This window comes from Xylocopa sonorina, chromosome 15, assembly GCF_050948175.1.
Source record: "Xylocopa sonorina isolate GNS202 chromosome 15, iyXylSono1_principal, whole genome shotgun sequence".
In the NCBI taxonomy this organism is placed as follows: Eukaryota; Metazoa; Arthropoda; class Insecta; order Hymenoptera; family Apidae; genus Xylocopa; species Xylocopa sonorina.
In genome coordinates this window covers 4,164,870-4,180,487 of record NC_135207.1, presented here as the reverse complement: position 1 = coordinate 4,180,487, position 15,618 = coordinate 4,164,870, and the positions used below count along the sequence as shown (strand labels likewise).

Genomic DNA, 15,618 nt, shown 5'->3' with positions numbered 1-15,618 from the left:
AGTAATGGTCAGTACATAAAGATTTTACTTATATAATATATATAGTAAGTGAATATGTGTACATACGTAATAACTTTTAAATGCTTCATTCAGCGGTTCCATTTACCAAAATCAATGTGTCATAATCATGGTATTTTTAAATTTTAAGGTATTCGAGGGGTATTCATTAAGTAAGTAAACCCATTCATTAGAAATTTGTAGATTTATCGCGTTACCATTTTGCAATTCGTGAAAGATGAAGAAGTAAATATAATACATTGCACGACACACTTGCAATCTTAATTACAATTTTATTGTACGATCAACACAGTTTTAAATATCCCACATATCAGCTTTCATCGTCCATAATGCAATAATTTAAACAGCGTTCGTAGCATTTAATAATCATCTTCATCTCTAGTCATGACGATTCGTAGCACAGTAAATAATGAAACTACATTCGAGATGAACTGAAATATTAAGCGAACAGTTGTGTTGGTAGAGGCGGTATCAATACAAACGAAGTGCGTTATAATCATTGATATACCGAGCAGTAAAAGTTCAATGAAAGTGTTGGGATGACAAATCTTACGCTCAAAACCACTGGAGCCTGAGGAACCAACGTGAACAGTATATACTTTTGTAATGTCAAGGACTGTCTGTACCATTTCGACTCATACGCTCCTCGCATCACATTCTCGCTCTAACAGAAATAAAAGTATGGTCAACTATAATTCCAGACCAGCGACAATACAAAAAAAAAACATAAAAACGAAACTCACCATGTCCATCAAGTGATCAGCTGGCCACGTGCACATGAAAACCTTCAACAGCGCGATCGACGCCAAGCAAATGCTTTGAATTCTCACGGTGAACGGTTGTCGCTAGTTATTCAAGTAGTTGTCAATACTGCCAGAAAATCAGCCAAGCCTTGTAATTGATAACATTAAGTACTCACTCCAATGAAAATGATTCCGCAAAACACGGTTACCACAGCGCAAAGGACCACTGTTATCACAATTATGGGTCGAGTCGCGTAAATAACTTCCGTCGCGTACCTGAAACAAATCATCATCGATCATCGCATTATTTATCGCTTTTATTTTACGATTCATAGAGTTGTTCCACACCTTCTGATGCTGTGATACTTTTTGATACATTTTACCAATGAAACGACATCCTGAACGGAACGTAACTCCAACTGCAGAATCTCGAAACGTGCTGAGGAGAACAGTAGCAGCAGAGCGCAGAATACAGCAATGGACACGTGTGCAGCGCATTGCATGCCAACGAGCGCTTGGTGCACGAAAATGATGCTTCTTACTGGCTCGAAGTCAACAGCGAACGGATATCTGGCGTTAGTGGGGAATGGATCGGATAAGAAAAGGGTTCCCAGGATAACCAATAACCCTGTCGCGTAAATCCAAACGGCGGACATCCCATAGAACATGGAATACTTATCGACGTATCGTTGGAAGACGTGTCTCTCGTATGACCGTGCTCTCTTGCAGCACACTATCATTATCTCAATTAGTCGCTACAATATATTACCATGTTACTAATTTAGGAAACGATGATTCTGTATCCAAAAGATAGACTAACCCAAGTCTTTCTGTGCCTTTCTATTTTATTAAATAGTCATTGCATATAACTAGATAGGTTTCACAGAAGGATTGTTTTGGATCGATTTAGTGTTTTATATTTTTGCAGACAGACTGATGAATGTGTTTGAAAGAATAAAAGGTGGCATAAAAAAAATTCAGGATTATTTCTACTTGCAAACTATACATATATTAATTTTTATCAGAACAATATTGGCAAAAATATATATAATTGTTATTGTTTTTCTGTTCATTTGATATATAATTGGGTTAGTCTGGCTCTTAGGTACAGTATCATGTCTCACCTGATACCGTTCGTATTGAGCCATGCAGGAGAAACTTTGAATAAGCACGTGCAAAACAGCAGGTGTCAATAGAATTGCTTTAGACATGTTCTCGACATCGTCACTGTACACGTGTATCGCGTATAACATAGGGCAAAGCAGGATCAACGCGTTCAGCAACGTCATGAATCTTAGAATCTTGAAACGGAGCACTTCATTCTTGGTCGCTGACGACGGAAGCGGCCAACAGTACGTCAAAGCCACGCAGCACTGAGTAAAAGTGATCGCCTTCTGTGCCGTCACGTTTCGAAACATAACGTCGCGAGCTAAGGGACCAGAATGGCACTCGATTGATAAAGTTGAGCGAACGATAGCTCGCTGCGTGTTGCATGTCGATAAAGCATTGCTGCAATTTCTTAATTCATGAACGTTGCAACAAACAGTAAGTGCAATTGTTGATCGTAATTGAAGGCGTATTATTTTGGTGTTGCATTGAGGGAACTTTCTTACGATTCTACCGTGGCGTGAGTCGATAGGGTTGCAACTATCGTGGTAGTAATAATAGCATGAAATTTTCTCCTTTCGTTTGTATGAAATGTGTTATTATTTCATTTCCTTACGTGCGGCTTTCTTACCTCTGGGAAGTGTTGCATATGCAATAAACCGTGTATCATTCGATGCCTTTGTGTCGAGGCTAATTATTCCAATATGGATTTATTAACGGTGGATGGTAGAGACATATGTTGTGAACGAAAGGTATAGTTTGTTTGGTATTGAAGGTACGAGTCAATTGACTGAACGTATCGTGGTTAGTAGTACCCCAGGAACGGTTGCAGCGGTACCGTTTGTTAACATCGAAGTGACGTTTGAACTTTTGATTATTATAAAAGTGAAAATCATAACAATGATTATGTAGTGTTTTTATATGTTCACATCATAGTAAAGTGATAAAATATCTTTGGATCTTTAGTGCTTCTCAATAGTAACGGTTAGTACACAATCTTTTTACTTATAAATAGTAATTTAATATATATTTTGTGATAATTTTTTAAATAGTTCAGTCCAGCGTTTCCATTTACCAAAATCAATGTATTGTAATCACAATACTTTCAGATTTTAAGGTATTTGAGGATAAAACATGCATAAAAATTTGTTGTCAGATCATTAATTGAAATTAGAGTAGTAGCTCACGAATTTCGTCGCAGACATATCTAACACTAGAAATTTAAAGAATTCTCACCTTACTCGTTCGTAGTTTGTGAAAAGTAAGGAAATATATATAATAGATCATACAAAACGATATGTAATCCTAATTACAATTCTATTACACTGTTAGCACAACTTTAAATAACCCACTTATTTACTATTGTCATTCATAATGCAATAATTTAAATGATTTTTGTATGATTCAATTGTCATCTTCATTTCTGGTCATGACGATACGTAGCACGGTAAATAATGAAAATACATTCGAGATGAACTGAAACATCAAAGCAATAGCTGCGTTGATTGTCAAAACAATGAAATGATTGCAATGTTATATACTTATTCACGTACCGAGCAATAATAGCTCAGCGAGAGGGTTGGAACGATGAATCTCACACTTAAAATCACCGGAACCTGAGGAACCAGAGTGACCAACACGTACTTTTGTAATCTCAAGGGATGCCTGTACCATTTCGACTCGTACGCTCCTCGCATTACATTTTCACTCTACCAGAAACAAAATTCCGATTAGTCATGATTCTAAACTAACAACAATGCAACAAAATTATTAAAAAAAATGTTCACCATATCCATTAAGTGATCAGCTGGCCACGTGCACATGAAAACCTTCAACAGCGCGATCGACGCCAAGCAAATGCTTTGAAATCTCACAGTGAACGGTTGTCGCTAGTGATTTAAGTAAATGTCAATATTATTACAAGACTTCTAATTGAAAAATTATCTAGTACTCACTCCAATGAAAAGGATTCCAGAAAATACGGATACAACAGCGCAAAGGACTACTGTTATCACAATTATCGATCGAGTCGCATGAATAACTTCCATTGCGTATCTAAAACAAATCATCATCGCTCATACTACCTCCTTGCACTTACCTTCTTCGATCAAAAATTTCATACTCCACCTTCTAATGTTGTGATACTTTTTGATACATTTTATCAATGAAACAGCGTCCTTAATCGAACGTAGTTCTAACTGCAAAATCTCGAAACGTGCTGAGGAGAAAAGTAGTAACAGGGCACAGAATACAGCGATGGACACGTGTGCAGCGCACTGCACGCCAACGAGCGCTTGTTGCAGAAAGATGATGCTTCTCACTGGCTCGAAGTCAACAGCGAACGGGTATCTGGCGTTAGTGGGGAAAGGATCGGATAAGAAGAGAGTTCCAAGGATAACCAATAACGCTGTCGCGTAAATCCAAATGGCGGATATCCCATAGAACATGGAATACTTATCGACGTATCGTTGGAAGACGTGTCGCTCGTACGAGCACGCTTTCTCGTAGCAATATGTCATTTCCTCGATTAATTGCTGTAAAATATATTAGTAATATACCTGAGTTAATCGATAACGATGTATTTTACCTGGTATCGATCGTATTGAAAGATGCAGGAAGAAGTTTGGGCAAGCACTTGCACCACAGAGATCGTCAGTAGAACCGCTTTAGACATGTTCTCGACATCGTCCTTGTAGGCATGTATCGCGTACAACATTGGTCCAAGGAGCATCAGTGCGTTCAGCAGCATCACAGATCTCAAAATTTTGAATCGAAACAGTTCACTCTTTGTAGCTGCCGACGGAAGTGGCCAGCAGCACGTCAGAGCCACGCAGAAATGGGTAAAAGTGATCGCCTTCTGTGGCGTTACGTTTCGAAACATAACGATGCGAAGTAATGGCACAGAATGGCACTCGATTAATGTAGTTGCGAGGACTGTAGCTCACGGTGCGTTGCACCCTGGTAAAACATTGCTGTCGTTTCTTAATTCATGATCATTGCGGCGAATGGTAAATGCAAGTATTTATTGTAATTGAGGGCGTATTGTTTTGGTGTTACGCTGAGGAAATATTGCGTGGTATCGCTGTTGTGGTATTAATAACAGCTCGAAATTTTCTCTTCCCGTTTGCACGCGTTATTATTTCCTCACGCGCGGTTTTATTATCTATGGGAAGTGTAGCATGTGCATTAAACTCTGTATCATTAGATGCCTTTGTATCGAAACTAATTATTCCCGTATGGATTTATTAATGGCGGATGGTAGGGGCACGTATCGTGAACAAGTTGAACATATGGTTATAGTTTGTTAGGTACGCGTCAATAGATTGAACGTTTCGTGGTTATTGATATTCCGAGGCGGGCTGCATCAGTACAGTTTGTTACCATCAAAGTGATGCTTGGACTCTCGATCGTTATAGCAGTGAAATTTATAGCAATTGTTTTTTAGTGTTTGACGAAAATAATGGTCTGTGCAAACATTTTTTACTTATTTGTGTAAAGATTAATGATCTAGGTATGTAATAACTCGTAAAATAATCTAATCATGTATTTCTCACACGCACTATTCGTATTAGCAATTCCATTTTTCGATATTACTCTGCTAGAATCACGATGCTGAACAATTTTGAGACGTTCGAATACAAAAAGTTCATAAGAAATTCTTTATTGACCTATTAGTTGAGATTAGAGTATTCATCTAATTTCGTCTTAGATATAATGTCCCTCATTAGAAATTAGATTTCTCGTTTCACTCTTGCTCAGTACATCTAAATTAGGCTTTTGTAAGCCTAAAAGTAAGAAAACAAATATAATGTATTGTAAGAAGTAAAATGCAATCTTAATAACAGCTTTACTATAGAATTCATACAATTTGGAGGAATCACATTATCTATCGCTGTTATTAGTTTACTATTTATCTAGCCAAATTTAGCAGTTTTCAATAATCATCTTCATCTCTGATCATAGTAACTCGTAGAACGGTGAACAGTGAAAACACATTTGAGACAAACTGAAATATCAAAGCAATAATTGTGTTGGTTGAGATAGCAACGAAATAAATTAAAGATAATATTAAATTTATTCACGTACCGAGCAGTAATAGTTCAGCGAGAGGGTTGGAATGACAAATCTGACGCTTAAAACCACTGGAGCCTGAGGAATCAACGCGATCAATATATATTTTTGTAATCTCAACGAGTGTCTGTACCATTCTGATTCGTACGCTGAGCGCATTGCACTTTCACTCTGATACGAACAAATTTCTATTTGATCACAATTCTACATCATGCATTAACGATACCAAAATGTAACTCACGATGTCCATTAAATGGTCAGCTGGCCAGGTACACATGAAAACCTTCAACAACGCAATCGAAGCCAAGGAGAGGAATTGAATTTTCACTGTGAACGGTTGCCGCTAGTCAATCAAATGGATTTTCAATTTTGCTAGTCGGATTTCCTAGTCGCATAACTGATAATATCGTTAAGTACTCACTCCAATGATAGTGATACCGCTAAATACTGTCGCCACACCACATATGACGACTGTAATTAACGCTATGGATCGAACTGCGTGAATAACTTCTGTTGCGTACCTGAAACAGATATTCTTCACAATTATTCACTTGTTAATTTTGTTTTTCGCATTATCCAGGTTGCATCGAGATATCTGAATGGAACTCAATATCTCGAATATCTGCCAAAACTTATCTCGTACCATTTCACTCTGTGATACTTCTTTATACACATTATCAACGAATCTACATCTTTAACATCTCGCAATTCCAACTGTAGAATCTCGAAACGTGCCGAGGCAAAGAGTAATAACAAGGCACAGAACACACTAATCGCCATATGTGCAGCGCATTGCATGCCAACGAACGCTTGGTGGACGAAAACGATGCTTCTGACAGGCTCGAAATTAACAGCAACTGGATATTCAGCGTTGGTTGGAAACGGATCGGATATGAAAAGCGTTCCCAATATGACTATAAATCCTGTCATGTAAAACCAAACGGCGATTATCCCATAAAATACCGAATACTTGTCGACGTATCGTTGGTAGACGTGTTTCTCGTACGAGCTCGCTTTCTCGCAACAAAATATCATTTCTTCGATTAATCGCTGGAACATGTTCCCAATGTTACTGACAACAGTAGACGACGACTATCAGAACTTCGTCTCACCTGATATCGTTCGTATTGAGCGATGCACAAGCAGCTTTGAACAAGATTCTGCAAGACCGCAAGGCCCAACAACGCTGCTCTGCACATGTTTCCAGCGTCGTCGCGGTACACGTGAACAGCGTACAGCAAAGGGACGAGGAGCACAAAGGCGTTCAACAGCATCGCGGACCTCAAGATCTTGAAACGCAGCACCTGGTTCTTGGTGGCTGTCGATGGAAGCGGCCAACAGCAAGTCAGAGCCACGCTGAACTGTGTAAAGGCGATCGCCTTCTCTACACCTGTGTTGCGTGGCATATCGACGCGATACTGAAGCGTACTACGCGAATGAGGCTGTGCGATTGATTGCTCGCGGTACACTGCATCCCAGCGAAACGCTTCGCCGTGTATTAATTCATGAGGTTGAAGGAAAAGCTAATTTGCCGTTCGATTTTACTAGGAAGCATCCCTACTGTAATTCCGTCGAGGCGAGTCAATTAATGCGTGACGTCTGTTCTGCTGTTAATTATGGTCCCGATATTTTTACCATAAAGTTTCGCGCGAGTAATTACTTTCCCGTGTACCGCTGTCGGAAGCGTACACTGTGGAACAGACTTCGTATTGCTCGGTTCCTTTGATGCAGAATTAGTTGTATGGAGTTTAATTAATCGTTGTGAGTGCTAGAAATATGTGTATCCGTGGTAGCCATGATTGAGGTATTGGAAGGTTCATTCATCACGATGTTAATTTGTTAAATTTGTTTGTGTGATAAAGATCTATTATTTATCTTCATAATAATGAACTAGACAGTGTCGTTCGTAAACGAATAGCGTGCATTATAGTTTTATTGAATGCCGTGGAAACAAGGTACAAACAGCCAATATCGAGTAATGGTTTGCGTCTGACTAAACTCGCTACGTACTACTGTGGCAGTTTGATTACTGGCGAGATCGGAATCCAATTGCGGATGGATCAGTTGCATATCGAACAGAAATGGCGAAAAAGTGCTCTCACGTTGTAAAATTTCAGAAGGAGAAACGTTCAACAGGCGGAAGTGACTGATCTTTCTACTGAAAGTACTTCTCTCATGAGATTATGCTAGTAAATTAATGTAGAATTTCATTCTCACGAACATAGACATGAATATGATACGTACGATTATAATTTAATTTGCAGAACAGCTGTGTAATACCATATGTTTGGTTGTAATCGTGTTTACACAAGTCATAACAAATGTAGCTAATTAGTATTCAGAGTTCCAGAAATACATTTCTCATTTGGGTATTAAATTATCGCATCTAGTGGGTCACAAAGATTGAAATATCTCATGAGAACCTATTCGAATTAACTACATATCAAAGTGAACATGATCAGTCTGAGTATTTCAGTTATCCTCTTCATCCCTTAGCATTACCACTCGCAGAGCAGTGAACAACGAGAACACGTTTGAGATGAACTGAAAAACATTATGAAAAATTGCGCAGCGATAAAGAGTAGAACAAAATCAATAACAATATAATTGCTCGCATACCGAGGCATAGTAATTTAATGAGAGAGCTGGGATGACACACTTGACACTTAAAACCACCGACGACTGATGGCTCAGCACGAACGTTAGACATTTCTGTATGCCAACGGGTTGTACGTACCATTTCGATTCGTATGCGCCTTGCATCACGTCGTCACTCTGTTCGCAACAAACAAATGTTGCATTGTATAGAAAAATCAGAGAGAATGACACTAAAAAAAACGCCTACCATGTCTATTAAGTGGTCAGCTGCCAACGCGCACATGAATACTTCCAACTGACCAGTCATAGCCAAAGAGAAAAGTTGAACTTTCACAGCTAATGGCTGTCGCTATTCTCGATTTAAACGTTGTTAATTACATACATCAGCACTTCGAACATTTAGTAACACTGTCAAATACTCACTCCAATAATGGTGATACCGCAAAATACGCAAGCCACGCCACCCAGGGTCACTGTAACCAGAGCTGTCATCCGAACAGCGCGAACAACATCCTCAGCATACCTAAAACGAACATATTTCACGATATTTGCACAATTAAAAGAGAAACAAAAATATACGATATTACATTGTACGATTACAGTACCTTTTCACAGTCTGATACCTTTTAATACATTTGATTAGCGACAGGAAATCGTTAATCGCGCTCAGTTCAATCATCACGATCTCAAACCTTGCCGCGGCGAACAACAACAGCAGAGCGTAAAATATATTCATGCAGATGTGCGCGGCGCATTGAAAACCAACGATCGCCTGGTGTACGAAAATGATGCTTCTCAACGGTTCAAAATCGACACGAAACGGATACTCAGCGTTGGTTGGGAAAGGATCGGATATGAAGAGCGTCGCAAAGATGACGATACACGCTGTCGCGTAGAACCACATCGCAGACAAACCATAGAACGTGGAGTATTTATCCACGTATCTCTGAAAGACTCGTCTTTCGAATGCATCCGCGTTTACGCAACAGAACTGCATCTCTTCTATTAACCGCTGCAACGTACGACAAGGATGTTACTCGCGAGCAAGGTGATCGTTAAGGACGCGCGTCTCACCTGAAACCTGTGGTACTGAGCGATACAAAACGAGGTCTGGGTGAGCACGTGAAAAATAGCCAGTATCAGGGAGGCTGCTTTGAACATGTTTCCTGGGTCGCTGCGATGCACGTGCACGGAATACACCAGAGGGGCGAGTAGCATGAACGCGTTCAAGAAAACGACGAACCTCAGGGCCTTGAAACGAAACGATTGGGTCTTGGTGGCTGTGGATGGAAGAGGTAGACAGCACGTCAAAGCCACGCTCAGCTGGACGAAAGCGATCGCTTTCTCTGGCGTTGCGTTTCGAAACATTACGAGGCGACGTGATAAGGTGACGTATCGATTGGATAAGCAAAGTTTCACGCACGATGGTTCACGCTGCACTGCGTTTCGATGAAATATTTCGCAGCAAAGTAGTTCTCAGCAGGATTGCAATCAATAATGAACGTGGCTATCGGTTAAATGTGCGAGGGATGTTTCGGTTTTGTTATTACTCTCTAGTCACTCTATTCCACGTAACAAACGTATATTAAATTTATTGCGATACTAATTGTAAAGTGAGAGGCTTCCTTTCCAATCGCGCGTTTAATTCATTTCTTACGTCTCTTATGCTTCCTGGTATGGGAACTACTGCATGTGTGAAAAATTGCACATTGCTGGAAATCATTCGCGGAGAAGTTTACGTTTTTCAGAAGTGATATCTTCCTCCATTTGTGATTGCTTCTTTGAACTGACCACTTCTGCGTGGATCAGTGTGAATATTGGAAGTTTCGGAGAGTCAAGATGCTTTTTGAGAATTCGTGCAGGTAAATAATTGCATTGTTGATCTAATAACGCGATACACAGAATGAAAATGTGAAGAACCTTTGACAAATATTGAAATTCTATCGATTCATTGCTTCTATATATTACTATTATTGAAAATTGATTAGCTTGCCCGTCGTGAATGGTAGTCGCTCATTAATTGATCATACCAAACAATAATAATCTGAATGCAGTTGCAATACTATGCATACCAGTTTCAGTAGATATTTCCAATCAAATCAACGTACCAATTTAACATTAATTGTACCAAACGCAGTTATAGAATGTAAAGTATTTTACGAAACATTTTATTATAAAATTTACATAGCTTTAATAAATCTATCCATCTATTGCTATAATTTGTTAATCAAATATTGATTTGAACATCATTATTTTCAGCGATCAGTTGTCATTTTCATCTTTGACCATTACGATTCGCAGAGCAGTGAATAAAGAGAACACGTTCGAGGCAAACTGAAATATTGAATAAATGGTTGCTTTTGGCCCAGATCGTGGTAAGAAAAATTGTGCTTAACGTACTTATATACATACGGAGCAATAGTAGCGCAATGAGAGAGCAGGAATAATGCATTTTATACTTAGAACTACCGGAGGCTGAGGAATCAACGCGACCAGTATACACTTCTGTATCTTCAGATGCTGTTCATACCACTCCGATTGGTACGTCTCTTGCATGGCACTTTCGCTCTGTTACACAAAAACAGGCATTTACATTTAATAACAATTCTAATTACGCAAACGAATAACGCAGAGAAACTTGGAAAATGAAAAGAAACAGTTTACCATATCCATCAAGTGATCAGCTGGTAGAGCGCACATGAAGACCTCCAACAGCCCAGTTGCAGCCAGGGAAAATGATTGAGCTTTCACGTTAAACGGCTGACGCTAATAATTAAAGTAAGTTTGACTACTATCTGTATAACTTTCGACTACAACACAACTCGTAATTCTATCAAGTATTCACCCCAATGAAGCTGATACCACTAAACACAATCGCCACACCGCACAGGGTTACCGTGATGAGGGCTATGAATCGAACCGCTTGAACCACTTCCCTCGCGTACCTAAAATACGATGCATTCTACAAGTGTCTTAATTGCCTTCTAAAACAATGTTACCTCTTCACGATGTAATACTTTCTTATGCATTTGATCAGAGAGACAGCGTCAGTGACCGCGCGAAGTTCTGTCATTAAATTCTCATATCGTGCCGCAGCGAACAGCAACAGCAGAGCGCAGAATGCATTAACGCACGCGTGTGCAGAGCACTGTAAACCGACTAGTCCTTGGTGCACGTAAAGAATGCTTCTCAACGGCTCGAAATCAACAGGGAACGGGTACTCCGGATTGGTAGTCAGAGGGCCAGGTATAAGAATGGTCCCCAGAACGACGATCGTCGCAGTCACGTAAAACCAAATGGCGGACACGCCATAGAACACGGAGTATTGTCCAATGTATCGTTGGAAGACGAGTCTCTCGCACGAGCTCGCATTCTCGCAGCAGAGTACCATTTCTTCGATTAATCGCTGCAACATGTTGTCAGAGGAAGAAACACGTTTGTAAGACGATTTGAGGGGTTGTTACCTGAAATCGGTTGTACTGAGTGGCGCAGAAAGTAGTCTGCACGAGCACCTGCATGATGCCAAGAGACAGCAGCGCGGCTTTCGACACCTTCCCAGGATCGTCTCGATGCACGCGCACCGCGTAGAGCAACGGGCCAAGGAGCATGAACGCGTTCAGAAACACCAGCGATCTGAGAGCCTTGAAACGGAACACTTGAGACTTGGTGGCCGTCGAGGGAAGCGGCCAACAGCAGGTCAAAGCGACGCTGTAGCGGACAAAGGCTATTGTCTTCTCCGGCGTCGCGTCTCGAAACATAACCGCGCGATGTGAGCTCCTTTTGATGAACGAACTAATGCGATTGATAGACCGACGTACAGTGAGCTACAGCGAGGCTTCGCTGCGATTTAATTCACGACGATCGAGGTGAATAATGGAAGCAGCTATTAAAATGGTGGAAATGTGAGAATTATCAAGGGGGTTCTTGGTTTGATTCGATAAGAGATAGACCCCCTCCATGGTTCTATTTGTATGCGAATAATTACAGATAATGAATGTCTTTCTCTCTTCTTACACGCGTAATTATTTTCTCTCGCGTATACAGTGCAATGGGAAGTGCAGCATATGCAACAAATTGCACATCTGAATCCTTTCTTCCGCCTAGAAATTCATAGCTAGCAAGTTCATATTGTATAAGTTATGCAGAGGGACCATTAGTGAAACGAAATCCATTGGTTGAACAGTTGTCATGGTACGAGTGAATACCAACAAAGTAGCGCAAGGGCTTCTGACTGACATAACGCGAGGAGAGTTACATTCCAGCTTTGGCACTGTTATGTCTAGCTGTCTGTTGTGTGTGCTGCGAGGTAATTCATATCTGAAGCATGTAGCTACTCTATCACAACAGTGTCTACACGGTTTAGTTACGTACATTACAGTGGAACGTCATCTGAGACAATACGCAACGTGGCGAGCGCACAGAGAACGTTTAACAGCCACTGAAATGCTAGCAATTTATTGTCTCACTTTTCTTGAATGATAATCTGACGCATATGTTAGAAAATAGATGTTGTCAATTATATATTGAATACGTTCATTGATACACATAATACATAGATCATTTTTGGTATACTTCACAGAGCTTCGATCGACGATGTATTCTCGACCATGATGCGCAATGCGGTGAAATAAGACAAGGATTTGTACAAATACTGAAACCGCGAAGAGATAATTAGTGATTGGTGGAGTTGAAGGGGCGCGTACATCAAACGCGACAGCTACCTGTGCGTAATAGGGTAGCGACAGCTTTGGTACAATGGCGCTGACTTGAATAGCTTCAAGTTTCTGGGACCTTAATATGATGCAGAGAATTTTCTTCTGTACTCCAACGTGTGTTTCGAACCATTTTGTGTTGTAAGCGTCCGCGGCAATTTTACTACTCTACGATGCAGTAAAAGTGAGTATTCGATCGTTCACTGTGATTTTGTATCGTGTGATTAGTTGATTACCATGTGCGTCAAGGTGTCCGCTGGCCAAGCGTACATGAAGAGTTCTACGCTTGCACTGAACACCACGATCGCGTACAGAGCTTTCAAAGGTAATGGTTGTTTCTACGTGCGAGAAGAATCGACATTGATTCTCGAAGTTACGTTTCATATTCAAAAGATAGGATAGCAAAAGTTACTTACAGTAATCAAGTTTAAACTACCAAAAATCACAGCGACGCTGGTTGTCGTGATCGTCGTTAAGATTAAAAATCTGATCGATCGACGAATCCTTTTTGTGTACCTAAGCAATTAAATTATGCGGGTCAGAAGATTAATGTGCAACAGTATTTTTATACTTGTGGACATCAGATAATACAATATAAAGTGTAAATAGAAAATGCTATCAATTGAACGACAAAACTGTGAGAGCAAACTGTATTAACAGCCGTGGAAGTGCTCTGCTTTCATCTATTCCGACGTTCTAACTGATTTTCGAAATATCGAGCTCTGCAATTTAGTATTATAATATGGTACGTGAATTCCAGCTAGTTGAAAATCTACGTGACCGTCATATTTTAAAAAGCCGGAAGCATATTGGCTCTGGCGCGTTCATGAATTCCGATTAGCATTTCGTACACTTTCACGGACACGTGGAATGCTTGCGACAGACGAATATTGCTTCCATATAATTTTATACCCACTGCACACATACGTATAACAGATAATATAAACGTAATTACCGCAAAAGCTGATTATGCTTTTCTATACACGCGTTCAATTCACAGTCAGACTTCGCGTTGCGCAGCTGGCTACCCAAAAGCTCGAATCTGGCCGCCGTGTATCGTAGAAGAAGAGCGATCTGAGAGTCGATAGCCATACCAGAGGACACTTGGAAGCCAACGAACGATTGATGAAGAAAGATCACACTCTTGAGCGGCTGGTGTTCGACTGAGAACGGATATATCGCGTTCGTGGGGAAGGTTTCCGGTGAGTACAACGGGCCGCTTATCACAAGGATTGTAGTCAAGAAGCACCACGATATATAAACGCAATGAAAGTATTTGTATCTGTCGACGTAACGTTGTAAAACGACCCTTTCCTCGTTTGTGGCATTTTTGCAAAACGTCTCCATGTCAAAGTACAAAATCTGAAAGCCACGTCCGACACAGTATTTCATCTTCTATCGTCTATGAAAAGAGTCGACTTACCTGGAACTGCTTCTGCTGCAAACGGCACATCACCATTTTAATTAACACTTGCATGACAGCCGCGGTTAGACTCACTGTTTTCCCAAGAACGATGGCGTCCGCGTGGTGCTCGTAAATCGCAGTGGCCAGCGGTAAAACTAGCGCGAAGGAGCTGGTAAACGCGGCGCACCAGAGTACGTTGAAGAGGACAAGTTGTGATTTCGATGCTGAAGACGGGACCGGCCAGGAACAGGTCAGCGCGACGCTGAGTTTCGTGAACGAAATGGCGCTCTCTGGTGTGACACGTTTTCTCATTTCAATCGAGTTTCGAGTAATACGATTTCGAACGACGCACAACGATACGATTTACGTCTATTCTTTAAGAGCTCGTGAAGAGATACGAAGAATAGAACGCGAAGAGTGGCTACGATCGAAGCACAGCCGCTCGTGCCATTACGGATAGCTCTAGTTTTCTATAATTTAAACGATTATCGAATAATCCAGTAGGATTAGGGAACATTAAAAAAAGAAGATAACAGTTTCAACAGCTCGCGATGTTCGACTTCGAGATCGCTTGGAAATCTGTTACATTCCCCTCTGTGCGCTATTGAACGCGAGTCTAAATTAATAAGTCAGCTGGTACTCGTGTGCTATGTAATCGAGATGCAATATCGCGCGTCATTATTTCACCACTTCGTGAGAGAGTATCGCGTGTTATTTCAGAAGGTGAAATCTATACCATCCTAACCGTTCGTTGTACGGTGATTAATGTTAGGAAAAGCTGGGTTCGTGGAAAGTGATGCGCGATGTAAGTAGTTGATATAAGTGATGGCAGATGGGGGAGGAACGTGAACAGTGACGATTACGACTGACTACAACTCTGTTGTGAAGAAGTGTTGAGGAGTAGACTGATTCTTCAGAGTCTAACAGTGTAGCCAATCTTTCAAATAGTCGAGAAATTAATTCT

At 40.5% G+C, this 15,618-nt stretch overlaps 5 protein-coding genes across 5 annotated transcripts; all 5 read right to left on the bottom strand.

Moving 5' to 3' along the window:
• Positions 1 to 377: 377 nt before the first annotated feature.
• On the bottom strand, positions 378 to 2,179 carry LOC143430663 (uncharacterized). The gene is made up of 6 exons (XM_076907039.1): positions 1,886 to 2,179; positions 1,110 to 1,516; positions 938 to 1,037; positions 762 to 863; positions 527 to 682; positions 378 to 449 (listed from the first exon to the last, which is right to left on the bottom strand). The coding sequence occupies exons 1-6, from the start codon at positions 2,177 to 2,179 to the stop codon at positions 378 to 380; spliced, it is 1,131 nt and encodes a 376-aa protein (XP_076763154.1).
• Positions 2,180 to 3,272: 1,093 nt separating this feature from the next.
• LOC143430662 (uncharacterized) lies at positions 3,273 to 4,749 on the bottom strand. Its single transcript, XM_076907038.1, has 6 exons — positions 4,456 to 4,749; positions 3,996 to 4,402; positions 3,824 to 3,923; positions 3,656 to 3,757; positions 3,422 to 3,577; positions 3,273 to 3,344 (listed from the first exon to the last, which is right to left on the bottom strand). The coding sequence occupies exons 1-6, from the start codon at positions 4,747 to 4,749 to the stop codon at positions 3,273 to 3,275; spliced, it is 1,131 nt and encodes a 376-aa protein (XP_076763153.1).
• A 1,053-nt stretch (positions 4,750 to 5,802) lies between these two features.
• LOC143430661 (uncharacterized) lies at positions 5,803 to 7,345 on the bottom strand. The gene is made up of 6 exons (XM_076907036.1): positions 7,052 to 7,345; positions 6,583 to 6,989; positions 6,361 to 6,460; positions 6,181 to 6,282; positions 5,955 to 6,110; positions 5,803 to 5,874 (listed from the first exon to the last, which is right to left on the bottom strand). The coding sequence occupies exons 1-6, from the start codon at positions 7,343 to 7,345 to the stop codon at positions 5,803 to 5,805; spliced, it is 1,131 nt and encodes a 376-aa protein (XP_076763151.1).
• Positions 7,346 to 8,411: 1,066 nt separating this feature from the next.
• On the bottom strand, positions 8,412 to 14,966 carry LOC143430660 (uncharacterized). The gene is made up of 14 exons (XM_076907035.1): positions 14,673 to 14,966; positions 14,205 to 14,611; positions 13,666 to 13,765; positions 13,486 to 13,587; positions 13,259 to 13,417; positions 13,115 to 13,188; positions 13,004 to 13,020; positions 10,277 to 10,420; positions 9,612 to 9,976; positions 9,143 to 9,549; positions 8,961 to 9,060; positions 8,785 to 8,886; positions 8,559 to 8,714; positions 8,412 to 8,483 (listed from the first exon to the last, which is right to left on the bottom strand). The coding sequence occupies exons 1-14, from the start codon at positions 14,964 to 14,966 to the stop codon at positions 8,412 to 8,414; spliced, it is 2,499 nt and encodes an 832-aa protein (XP_076763150.1).
• On the bottom strand, positions 10,751 to 12,295 carry LOC143430570 (uncharacterized). Its single transcript, XM_076906913.1, has 6 exons — positions 12,002 to 12,295; positions 11,537 to 11,943; positions 11,383 to 11,482; positions 11,202 to 11,303; positions 10,950 to 11,105; positions 10,751 to 10,871 (listed from the first exon to the last, which is right to left on the bottom strand). Exons 1-6 carry the CDS (start codon positions 12,293 to 12,295, stop codon positions 10,800 to 10,802), a joined length of 1,131 nt encoding a protein of 376 aa, XP_076763028.1. The 3' UTR covers positions 10,751 to 10,799.
• Positions 14,967 to 15,618: the final 652 nt, after the last annotated feature.